The sequence below is a fragment of the Dendrobates tinctorius genome, unplaced genomic scaffold, assembly GCF_039654945.1.
Source record: "Dendrobates tinctorius isolate UK_male_01 unplaced genomic scaffold, ASM3965494v1 ptg000024l, whole genome shotgun sequence".
NCBI classification, from domain to species: domain Eukaryota; kingdom Metazoa; phylum Chordata; class Amphibia; order Anura; family Dendrobatidae; genus Dendrobates; species Dendrobates tinctorius.
In genome coordinates this window covers 14,155,563-14,167,656 of record NW_027361692.1, presented here as the reverse complement: position 1 = coordinate 14,167,656, position 12,094 = coordinate 14,155,563, and the positions used below count along the sequence as shown (strand labels likewise).

Below are 12,094 nucleotides of genomic sequence, written 5' to 3'. Positions count from 1 at the left end.
GAGAGTGGAAGCAGAGCCATGTATACAGGATGGGAGAGTGGAAGCAGAGCCATGTATACAGGATGGGAGAGTGGAAGCAGAGCCATGTATACAGGATGGGAGAGTGGAAGCAGAGCCATGTATACAGGATGGGAGAGTGGAAGCAGAGCCATGTATACAGGATGGGAGAGTGGAAGCAGAGCCATGTATACAGGATGGGAGAGTGGAAGCAGAGCCATGTATACAGGATGGGAGAGTGGAAGCAGAGCCACGTATACAGGATGGGAGAGTGGAAGCAGAGCCACGTATACAGGATGGGAGAGTGGAAGCAGAGCCATGTATACAGGATGGGAGAGTGGAGCCATGTATACAGGATGGGAGAGTGGAAGCAGAGCCATGTATACAGGATGGGAGAGTGGAAGCAGAGCCATGTATACAGGATGGGAGAGGGGAGCTATGTATACAGGATGGGAGAGTGGAAGCAGAGCCATGTATACAGGATGGGAGAGTAGAGCCATGTATACAGGATGGGAGAGTGGAAGCAGAGCCATGTTTACAGGATGGGAGAGTGGAAGCAGAGCCATGTATACAGGATGGGAGAGTGGAAGCAGAGCCATGTATACAGGATGGGAGAGTGGAGCTATGTATACAGGATGGGAGAGTGGAAGCAGAGCCATGTATACAGGATGGGAGAGTAGAGCCATGTATACAGGATGGGAGAGTGGAGCCATGCATACAGGATGGGAGAGTGGAGCCATGCATACAGGATGGGAGAGTGGAAGCAGAGCCATGTATACAGGATGGGAGAGTGGAAGCAGAGCCACGTATACAAGGGTGGGAGTGGAGCCATGTATGCAGGATGGGAGAGTGGAGCCATGTATACAGGATGGGAGAGTGGAAGCAGAGCCACGTATACAAGGGTGGGAGCGGAGCCATGTATACAGGATGGGAGAGTGGAAGCAGAGCCTTGTATACAATATGGGAGAGTGGAAGCAGAGCCTTGTATACAGTATGGGAGAGTGGAAGCAGAGCCTTGTATACAGTATGGGAGAGTGGAAGCAGAGACTTGTATACATTATGGGAGAGTGGAAGCAGAGCCTTATATACAGTATGGGAGAGTGGAAGCAGAGCCTTGTATACAGGATGGGAGAGTGGAAGCAGAGCCATGTATACAGGATAGGAGAGTGGAAGCAGAGCCATGTATACAGGATGGGAGCGGAGCCATGTATACAAGGGTGGGAGCAGAGTCATGTATGCAAGGGTGTGAGCGAAGCCATGTATGCAAGGGTGTGAGCAAAGCCATGTATGCAAGGGTGGGAGCAGAGCCATGCATACACCATGATTAAAAAATAATCAGCATGTATACAGTACTCCAGTACAATTTTTTCTAAGTGCTCAATGCTCCATTTCCTTGTAGGTTCCAATCATAATTAGCAGTGACGGTCATCAGTAGCAGTAGCCATCTTTCAGCGTTAGGGGCCCACTACGCCTCCGCCTCAAACTCTTGTAAAATGAGTAAAAAACAAACCTTGCTAGAGAGCTTCTTTGAAAAGGTAGAAAGACCTAATGATGAGACAGATGAAGACTCCATGACTGCTAAAAAAAAGAAAGCTGCATTTAAAAGAAAATACAATGAATCCTACTTAAATTATGGGTTCATCGCAACAGGCGATTCAAACGCCCCAAGCCCACTCTGTGTGATATGTGGCGACCAGCTAGCCAATGAGGCCATGAAGCCTTCAAAATTGGCTCGCCACTTACAGACCAAACACCCTGCATCAAAAGACAAGCTTTTGGAGTTTTTTGAAAGAAAAAAAGCGTGAACATGAAGGACAGAAGAAATTATTGAAGGCCACCACATCAACAAATGTGTCTGCACTGAGAGCATCATTTTTGGTGGCTAACCGCATTGCTAAGGCTAAGAAACCCTTCACTATTGGTGAAGCGTTGATCCTGCCTGCTGCTAAGGACATTTGCCATGAACTTTTTGGAGAGGCTGCAGTTAAAAATGTGGCACAGGTTCCTCTTTCAGCGACCACTGTCACTAGACGAATTAATGAATTAGCAGAAGACGTCGAGGGACAATTGTTAGAGAGGATTAATACGTCACCATGGTATGCAATCCAGGTTGATGAGTCTACTGATGTTGACAACAAAGCAATGATGCTTGTTTATGTGCGATATATTTTCCAGGAGGATGTGCATGAGGATATGTTATGTACATTATTGTTGGCAGCCAACACCACAGGTGCAGAACTATTCAAGTCTTTGGATGATTACATATCAGGAAAATTAAACTGGTCATTTTGTGTAGGTATATGCACGGATGGAGCAGCTGCCATGACTTGACGGTGTTCTGGTTTAACTACTCGGGTCAAACAGGTTGCATCTGAATGCGAGTCTACGCACTGTGTCATCCATAGAGAAATGTTGGCAAGCCGAAAAATGTCACCTGAACTTAACACTGTTTTGCAAGATGTGATTAAAGTTATTAATCACATGAAAGCATACGCCCTTAACTCACGTCTGTTTGAGCATCTCTGTGAGGAGATGGATGCGGAGCACAAGCGTCTCTCTTAAACACTGAAGTCAGATAGCTTTCTAAAGGTAGAGCACTGGCCAGAGTTTTTGAATTACGAGAACCACTTCATAGATTTCTTTTAGAAAAGGAATCACCACTTGCAGCACATTTCAGTAGTAAGGAATGGGTCACAAAACTTGCTTACTTATGTGATGTATTCAACTTGTTGAACAAACTTAATCTGTCACTTCAGGGGAGAATGACCACTGCCTTCAAGTTGGCAGATAAAGTTGCTGCATTTAAAGCCAAACTAGAAGTGTGGGGACGGCGAGTGAGAACAGGAATATTTGATATGTTTCAAATATTAGCAGGGATTTTGGAAGAGACCGAGCCTGAACCTTCATTCTCCCAGCTGGTGCATGATCATCTATCTCAGCTTTCAGTACAGTTTGCACACTACTTTCCAACCACAAAAGACCCACGAACTAGGAAGGAATGGATTCGCAACCCATTTGTGAACAAGCCAGGTGAATCGACCTTGTCCGTGCTTGAAGAAGACCAACTGCTTGAGATTTCAAATGATGGTAGCCTTAAAAGTATGTTTGAGATGTCAAATCTCCCAACGTTCTGGATTAAAGTCAAGGCAGAATATTCTGAGATCGCCACAAAAGCACTGAAAACTCTGCTTCCATTTCCAACATCCTATCTGTGTGAAACTGGATTTTTTGCAATGACAGCAGCAAAAATGAGATTACGGAGAAGACTGGACATAAGGAACACACTTCGGGTGTCGCTGTCTCCCATCATCCCTAGATGGGACTGTCTTGTTGGAGGAAAACAAGCCCAGTACTCCCACTGATACAGGGAAACAAGCCCGGTGCTCCCACTTCAAAACCTATGGTGAGTTGAGTCACATTCACATTATAAATGATATATTATGACAAGTATGCACTGACTACTAAACTACAACCCTGTCCATAGCCCCGCCTCCTTATGACCAAAGCCCCGCCCGTGACAAACGTCCATCCTCGCCCTGCCGGGCCATGGAAGAATGGTCTTGCTTGAAGCCGGTCCCTGGTGCAGAAAAGGTTGGGGACCCCTACTTTAGAAGACTTGAGACTGTGATCATCCGATCGCTTGTGCTTCAACTCTGCAACATGTTGCAAAAATCATCATCTGTTATAACAAGGACGGGGGTCTGTTGCACACCCCGGTTATCATGCCAATCCATCTGTGCACCGCATTCATGTGACAGGTGCCACTGGACGGAATTAGTGACGTGCTTCCCGTAGACACTAGTTAAATGCCACTGCCAGAGATTGACAGCGACATTTAACCTATCAATAGTCGTGGATGGATCGGGATTCCACCCACAGCTGTTAGGGGCACATGACCTCTGATCAGATCAGCTGTCATGTGCCAGAAAAGATGCGGGCTCAGCGCCGGACCCTGCATCAAATGGCGATACAAAACCTATGATGTACATATACGTTGTATACGTGCATGATGTAAGAAATGTATCTGCTCAGCTCATGCAGAGGAACCAGGAGTAGAATCATAGGCACAGGGATTTCATGGTTGTAATTTACCGTTTGCTCTAAAATAAACATACCACTTAAATGTAAAAATGCCCTTCAAAAACTTCAGGCGTTTATCTTTTAAAGCAGCTCTTGTATACCCGTCTATACAGCACATTTATCTATATCCCAATTAATCCATTTAAAATATAAGCCCAAAGCTAACCCTTCTGTATGTGCTGTCCTATGACCTCTAACGTGCCATTGCACACCCCTTTATTCCCCACTACTACTTTTGTAGTTATGTAATGTACAGTATATTTCACAACGATGTCTGATAGACCTCACTGGGATATCAGCAGTATACATTACATTAAATCAAATACATTTATTTATAGATCTTTTAGACCTGATGAGGCTGGTGTTCTTACTTTGTAAATCTACGACAGTATGACAGTACACTGCATAATGAATGTTCCCTTTTGAAAGCTCTAGGTGGACTAAATAAATGCGTGTTTTAGTATTAGGAATATACACTCATTCTGACATAAATTTACCAAGTAAGTATATTAGTCTCAACTCCAACAGAACCTCCAACAGCAAACTTAGCCTTTGAGGCATTTTGATACAGAATCCTAAAGTTACTGGTACAGTGTTTATTTCTTTTTGTGTATTACAAATTTATATGCCTTTTATATTTCCTTTGTCGTAATGTCCTTGAATTATATTTCAAATAGGCTATCTGACCAGCCAGAAATGGCCCTGAATCCTACAAGACCCATCCTGATGAGATAGTATCTGTTAACATGTAAAAACAGACATGTTATGATTCTTTTGCACATTTCTGTTGCTTTTTGAATATTTTAACTCAAAATGTATTACTGTTACTTTTAAGGCGATGACTTGGCCTTTCCAGCATCTGTGCAAGATACTGTCATCTGCAGTAAAATTTTCCAAATTCTGTACAAAAATGAGGAGGTAGCAGTCAATGATGTGATGAATTTCAAGGTAAAGATGCTTCTGGATGAAAGGAAGGTAAGTCCCGTTTTATGAGAAGAACATTGAAAATGGATATTTCTGTGTGACTCCATTCTTCTAATGCAACATACCTGTCCACAGATTGAGGAGACGTTGAATGAGCTGGTGTTTCAAATTTCCATTGATCTGTATTTCACAGACACAGACTATTCGTAAGTACAAGCCTGAATGTTACAAGAACCAGGAGTTGTTGTTTTTTACAATGTTCTGAATTTTTTTTAACCACTAAAATATATATACAGCTCTGTCAAAAATTAAGAGACCACTTCCAAATGTTCAGTTTGTCTGATTTTTCTCTTTATAGGTATATTTTTGAGCAAAATGTAAATTGTTCTTTCAGTCTATAAACTTCTGACAACATATCTCCGAATTTCCAAACAATAATTTTTTTTTCTGAAAAAAAAAAAAGAGTGCTTTTGGACCTTAAATAATGCAAAAAGAACAAGTTCATAATCATTTATAAACAACAATACTATTGTTTTAACTCGGGAAGAGTTCAGAAATCAATATTTTGTGGAATAGCCATGATTTTTAAGCAGAGCTTTCATGCGTCTTGGCATGCTTTCCATCAGTGTGTCACACTGCTTCTGGCGCAAAAATGTAAGCAGTTCTTCTTTGTTTGATGGCTTGTGACTATCCATCAACCTCTTGATTACATTCCAGAGGTTTTAAATGGGGTCCAGGTCTGGAGAATGGGCTGCCCATGACAGGGTTTTGATGTGGTCTTCTCTTAACTTTTGCCAGAGCTGTATATAAAAAAATGTAAGTTTAGCATCACTGTACTAATACTAACCTTAAAGGGAACCTATCACCAAGCATAATGCTGTTAACCTGCAGATATGGGGTTAATCTGCAGATCAACAGCATTATGAAGCTCTCCGGCGCCTGCACACAGAGGAAAGAAGCGGGGAGAAAATGATCTTTATTTTACCCACCAGTATTCGGTGTCATAGAATGGTAGCGTTGTGAAGGGACCTCTTGGGTCATCGTGTCCAACCCCCTGCTCAAAGCACGATTCTCTAAATCATCCCAGACAGATGCCTGTCCAGCCTCTGTTTGAAGACTTCCATTGAAGGAGAACTCACCACCTCTAGAGGCAGCCTGTTCCACTCATTGATCGCCCTAACTGTCAAAAAGTTTCTTCTAATATGTGTCTCCTCCCATTCAGTTTCATCCCATTGCTTCTAGTCTTTCCTTGCGCAAATGAGAATAAAGATGATCCTTCTACAATATGACAGCCATTGAGATATTTGTAGACAGCTATTAAGTCTCCTCTCAGTCTTCTTTTTTGCAAGCTAAACATTCCCAAATCCTGTAACCGTTCCTCTTAGGACATGGTTTGCAGACCGATCACAATTCTGGTCGCTCTTCTCTGAACTTGCTCCAGTTTGTTGATGTCTTTTTTAAAATGTGGTTGTCAAAACTGGACACAGTATTCCAGATGAGGCCTGACCAAAAAGGAGTAGAGGGCAATAATGACTCCACATGATCTAGACTGTATGCTTCTGTTAATACATCCCAGAATTGTATTTGCCTTTTTGCTGCTGCATCACACTGTTGACTCATGTGCAGTCTGTGATCTATTAGTATACCCAAGTTTTTTTCACATGTGCTGTTGCCTAGCCCTATTCCTCCCATTCTGTATGTTTTTATCATTTTTATTGCCCAGATGTAGTACTTTGCATTTTTCCCTGTTCCAAACCATTCTGTTAGTTGCTGCTCACTGTATTTATATCTTTTTGAATCCTCTCTCACTCTTCTCTAGTATTATCTATCCCTCCTAGTGTCATCAGCAAATTTAATCAGTTTACCCTCAATTCCTTCATCTGAATAATTGATAAAGATGTTGAACAATACAGGGCCCAGGACAGAGCCCTGTGGTACCCCACTTGAGACGTTCTTCCAACTGGATGTGCAGCCATTTACAACTACTCTTTGGGTCCAATCACTAAGCCAGCTATGAATCCATCTAACAGTTGCCTTGTCCATTCCATACTTAGTCATTTTTTCAATAAGGATGGTGTGAGATGCTTTGTCAAAGGCTTTGCTGAAGTCAAGACATACTATGTCTACAGCATTTCCCTGATTCACCCAGTCAGTGATTCTGTCATAGAAGGAAATTAAGTTACTCTGACTTTACTTTTTAGTTACAAACCCATGCTGACTCTGGTTAATCATTTCATTCTTATCCAGGTACTTGCATACATGTTGTTTAATAATTTGTTCAAAGATCCTTCCTGGTATAGAAGTCAGACTCACCGAACTATAGTTCCCTGGGTCCACCTTATTCCCCTTTTTGAAGATAGGAATGACATTTGCTCTTCTCCAGTCTTCTGGGACTTCTTCTGTTCTCCAGGAGTTTTCAAAGATTACGGAGAGTGGTTCAAAAGTTTTTTTTGCTATCTTATTGAGTACTCTGGGGTGTAATTCATCTGGAACTGGAGACTTGAGTTCATTTATGTTAGCTAAGTGTTTCCTCACTATCTTTCTGTTTATAGATATCCTGGATTATTCTGTTCCTTTAATAGGACAGTGAAGATCAGTTGATGTTACATTTCCTTTCTGAGAGAAAACAGATGCAAAATAGGAATTTAAAAGTTCGGCCTTTTCAACATCCTGTCTTACCATTTCATCATTTTCATCCTGTAAAACTCCAATAGTATGTTTGACTTTTCTTTTACTTTTGACATATCCCCAAAATCCTTTTTTATTGCGTTTGACATCTCTTGCAAGCTTTCATTTATTGTCAGCTTTAGCTAATCTGATTCTTGTCCTGCAGGTTCTGCAGACAGCATTATATTCTTCTTTAGATATGCCTCCCTCTTTCCATTTTATAAACATTTCTTTCTTCCGTTTTAGCATGTGTTTATGTTCTGTGTTCATCCATCCTGGGTTCCTTAAATGCTTCCAACTCTTCCCTCTTTTTGGAATTGTTAACGATTGTGCTTCAAGAATCTCGTTTTTCAAAATTTTCCATCCTTCCTGGATATTTTTGTCCTTAAGGATATCCAGCCATTGGATCCCTCTGATTCTCTTACGGAGTCCCTTAAAATCTGCCTTTCTGAAATCTAGCCTTGAAGTCTAAGTCTTCACAGATCGTTCTCTTCTAGTTAGCCAAAATTCTAAAATAGCATGGTCGCTACCTCCTAGGGTCCCAGCCACTTTTACCTCCTCAACCATTTCCTCCCTGTTTATAAGGATTAGATCCAAGGTAGCAGTTCCCCTTGTTTTCTCCCTTACCTTTTGAAAGATAAAGTTGTCAGCAAGAGAGGATAAGAATTTCCTTGACCTGTTAGTCTTGCCTGAGAGAGATTCCCAACAAATATCTGGATAGTTAAATTCTTCCATGACCACTGTGTCATATTTTTTGGAGAACTTGGCCATTTGATGCATAAAGTGTTCATCCACAGGCGGCCTGTAGTAAATGCCTGCAGTGGTGTCCTTTTCCGTTATTCTCTCCTTTTATTCAGTCATGGGGCGGTGTCGGTTCAGTCACCTCTCTGAGTATACAGAGCGGCCGCTATAACTGCGTCCCCAGCCCTGTTTGACTCTGGCTCTACATTGCGGCTGGCTGTCATTCAGGGCAGTGACTGAACCCACAGCAGTTGTCATAACAGCCAGGGGTCATCTGATTACCCCTCTGTGCCTGCCATTATGGAGCTCCTTTGAAACCCTGCCTGTGGCCAGACTTCAAAGGAGAGCATGAGTTGTGCTATATTCAGCAATGCTGCAGCATCGGTACATACAGCACAAGCGGTTTTAAAAAACATGAGAAAATAAAAAAAACTAAAAGTTCAAATCACCCACCTATCACCACATTGAAAATAAAGATATTTAAAAAAATACACATATGTGGTATTGCCAAATTCAGAAAAGTTCAATCTGTCAAAATTTGTAAACAACCTATTGTTAAACACTGTAAACATAAAAAATTAAAGAGCGTCAAAATAACGTGTTTTTTTATTGCCACAATTTCACAAAAAATGCTGTAACAAGCGATCAAATAATCACATCTATCCCATCTTGGTACTAACAAAAACATTGTCCTACCCCACAAAATTGTGTTTTTTTTTCTTCACAATTTCACTACACTTTGAATTTTTTTGCCAATTTTACGTACAATATGCGGTAAAATGAAGGTGTCCTTTAAAAGTACAACTCATCCCTCAAAAAACTAGCCCTCATGCATATGTGGACAGAAAAATAAGTGTTATGGCTCTGAAAAGAAGGGAAGGAAAAAACGGAAACACAACATAGGAAATTGGCTGCGCCGTTAAGGGGTTAATGCACTAGGGTAGAATAGGAAAGTAATCTATTATTAATGTCTCTCTGTAGTGTGTATTATACACACAGAGCTCTGCTACATGCAAATATTTGCACACACCGCTCTGCTACATGTGCATTTACACAAATTTAGCTCTTGCACATACATACAGTTAGGTCCATATATATTTGGACAGAGACAACATTTTTCTAATTTTGGTTCTAGACATTACCACAATGAATTTCAGACAAAACAATTCAGATGCAATTGAAGTTCAGACTTTCAGCTTTCATTTGAGGGTATCCACATTAAAATTGGATGAAGGGTTTAGGAGTTTCAGCTCCTTAACATGTGCCACCCTGTTTTTAAAGGGACCAAAAGTAATTGGACAGATCAAATAATTGTAAATAAAATGCTCATTTCTAGTACTTGGTTGAAAACCCTTTGTTGGCAATGACTGCCTGAAGTCTTGAACTCATGGACATCACCAGACGCTGTGTTTCCTCCTTTTTGATGCTCTGCCAGGCCTTCACTGCGGTGGTTTTCAGTTGCTGTTTGTTTGTGGGCCTTTCTGTCTGAAGTTTAGTCTTTAACAAGTGAAATGCATGCTCAGTTGGGTTGAGATCAGGTGACTGACTTGGCCATTCAAGATTATTCCACTTCTTTGCTTTAATAAACTCTTGGGTTGCTTTGGCTTTATGTTTTGGGTCATTGTCCATCTGTAGTGTGAAACGACTACCAATCAGTTTGGCTGCATTTGGCTGGATCTGAGCACACAGTATGGCTCTGAATATCTCAGAATTCATTCGGCTGCTTCTGTCCTGTGTCACATCATCAATAAACACTAGTGACCCAGTGCCACTGGCAGCCATGCATGCCCAAGCCATCACACTGCCTCAGCCGTGTTTTACAGATGATGTGGTATGCTTTGGATCATGAGCTGTACCACGCCTTCACCATACTTTTCTCTTTCCATCATTCTGGTAGAGGTTAATCTTGGTTTTATCTGTCCAAAGAATGTTCTTCCAGAACTGTGCTGGCTTTTTTAGATGTTTTTTTAGCAAAGTCCAGTCTAGCCTTTTGATTCTTGATGCTTATGAGTGGCTTGCACCATGCAGTGAAACCTCTGTATTTACGTTCATGCAGTCTTCTCTTTATGGTAGATTTGGATATTGATATGCCTATCTCCTGGAGAGTGTTGTTCACTTGGTTGGCTGTTGTGAAGGGGTTTCTCTTCACCATGGAGATTATTCTGCGATCATCCACCACTGTTGTCTTCCGTGGGCGCCCTGGTCTTTTTTCATTGAGGAGTTCACCAGTGCTTTCTTTCTTGCCACTCCTAATGTTGTAGCAATTTCTCGGATGTGTTTTTTCTGTTTTTGCAGCTTTGCTCCTTCATCTTACAGCGGCCACTATGGTAGATTCAAAGGTGGTTTAATACGTGGATAGTCAGGATGTGTGGTCTTTTTTATGTATCACCCACCAGTACTCAGTATTACATATTGGGCAGTGTCCTTTGTTTATAGCGGCCATTATGGCAATTGTAGTGGTGGATGCAAAGCAGGAATAGTCATCTAAAATATGGTCTCTAGATACCATGTGTTACTATACTGTATGTACAACCTCAGGGGTTAATTCTTGTGTAATTATTCGTATGACATGGCAATATGATTATTATTTCTTGCCACCTGAGGATTGTTTATTTCTGATAGTTTGCCACCATTTTTGGGATGGTTATGTAATTAATAGACACACAGTGTGAATTACATTCTATGTGCCGGATGTGTGCGTCATTTTCTTGTGTGTAATCACACTATACATATGTGTATATCTATTTCCCCTTGTCCCTTCATTTTGTGATATGTAATGGTTTTAACAAATATGTTTTTCGAACAATAAAAATTTTTCTACAGTATAATATTGATAAAAGTTGCCTTTTGATCATCTTTTTTGCTGTCGATATCTTATGTAGTTGATGATAGGCATTATAAATCCGTGTGGATACATGGCGAGTATATTTACAGGTAATAATTGATACCATGTGTCCCAGTCATACTTGGTGGATTTGTTTATTAGATGAGTATTAGAAGACAAAGGAAAAAGACTTGAGGTAGTAGATGGCTTTTAGACACAGAAATCTTAGCAATTTGATTAAGTAATAACATTATTTCTTTTCTATTTTTCAGACCAAATGACCCTAACGCCTTGCAACTAATTAGCAGTCGAAATTTAAAGTTGCACTTTAACCTACACAGAGGCCTTCATCACCACATCAATGTAATGTTCGATTACTTTCACCTCTCAGTCATATCTATCGTAGTCCATGGGTCCTTGGTTGCGTTGCATCAGCCGCTCATCAGGTGAATGGGATGACTCTTTTTATATGTATAAAAACATAAAAGGACATTCAGGTGGGGGGCTAAGGAGATGTTGAGGCTTTTATAAGAATATAAGCAATGTTATTTGACGTGTTGAAGAAATGATCATGTGAGCCTTTTTTTGCAGTTCCTACTCAAACTAAGGAAAATTATTCCCTTCTCTATACAATACAGTCATGGCCTTAAGTGTTGGCACCCTTGATACTGGTCCAGAAAATGAAGTACTTCTCCCAGAAAATTATTGCAATTTCCTTTGTGTGTATTGCAACAACACAAAAAAAACAGAGGGGAAAAAAAGCAAATTGGACATACAGTCGTATGTTAAAGTTTGGGCACCCCTATTAATGTTAACCTTTTTTCTTTATAACAATTTTGGTTTTTGCAACAGCTATTTGTT

At 40.9% G+C, this 12,094-nt stretch overlaps 1 protein-coding gene across 5 annotated transcripts in view; it reads left to right on the top strand.

The window, feature by feature from the left end:
* Positions 1–12,094, top strand: part of FAM135A (family with sequence similarity 135 member A) — a 159,938-nt gene that overhangs the window by 77,926 nt on the left and 69,918 nt on the right. For all 5 annotated transcript variants that reach the window (XM_073569383.1, XM_073569384.1, XM_073569380.1 and 2 more), the window contains exons 5-7: positions 4,913–5,052; positions 5,137–5,207; positions 11,506–11,679. In XM_073569383.1, the coding sequence (XP_073425484.1) occupies positions 4,913–5,052; positions 5,137–5,207; positions 11,506–11,679 (385 nt within the window). The remainder of the gene's footprint in view (positions 1–4,912; positions 5,053–5,136; positions 5,208–11,505; positions 11,680–12,094) is intronic.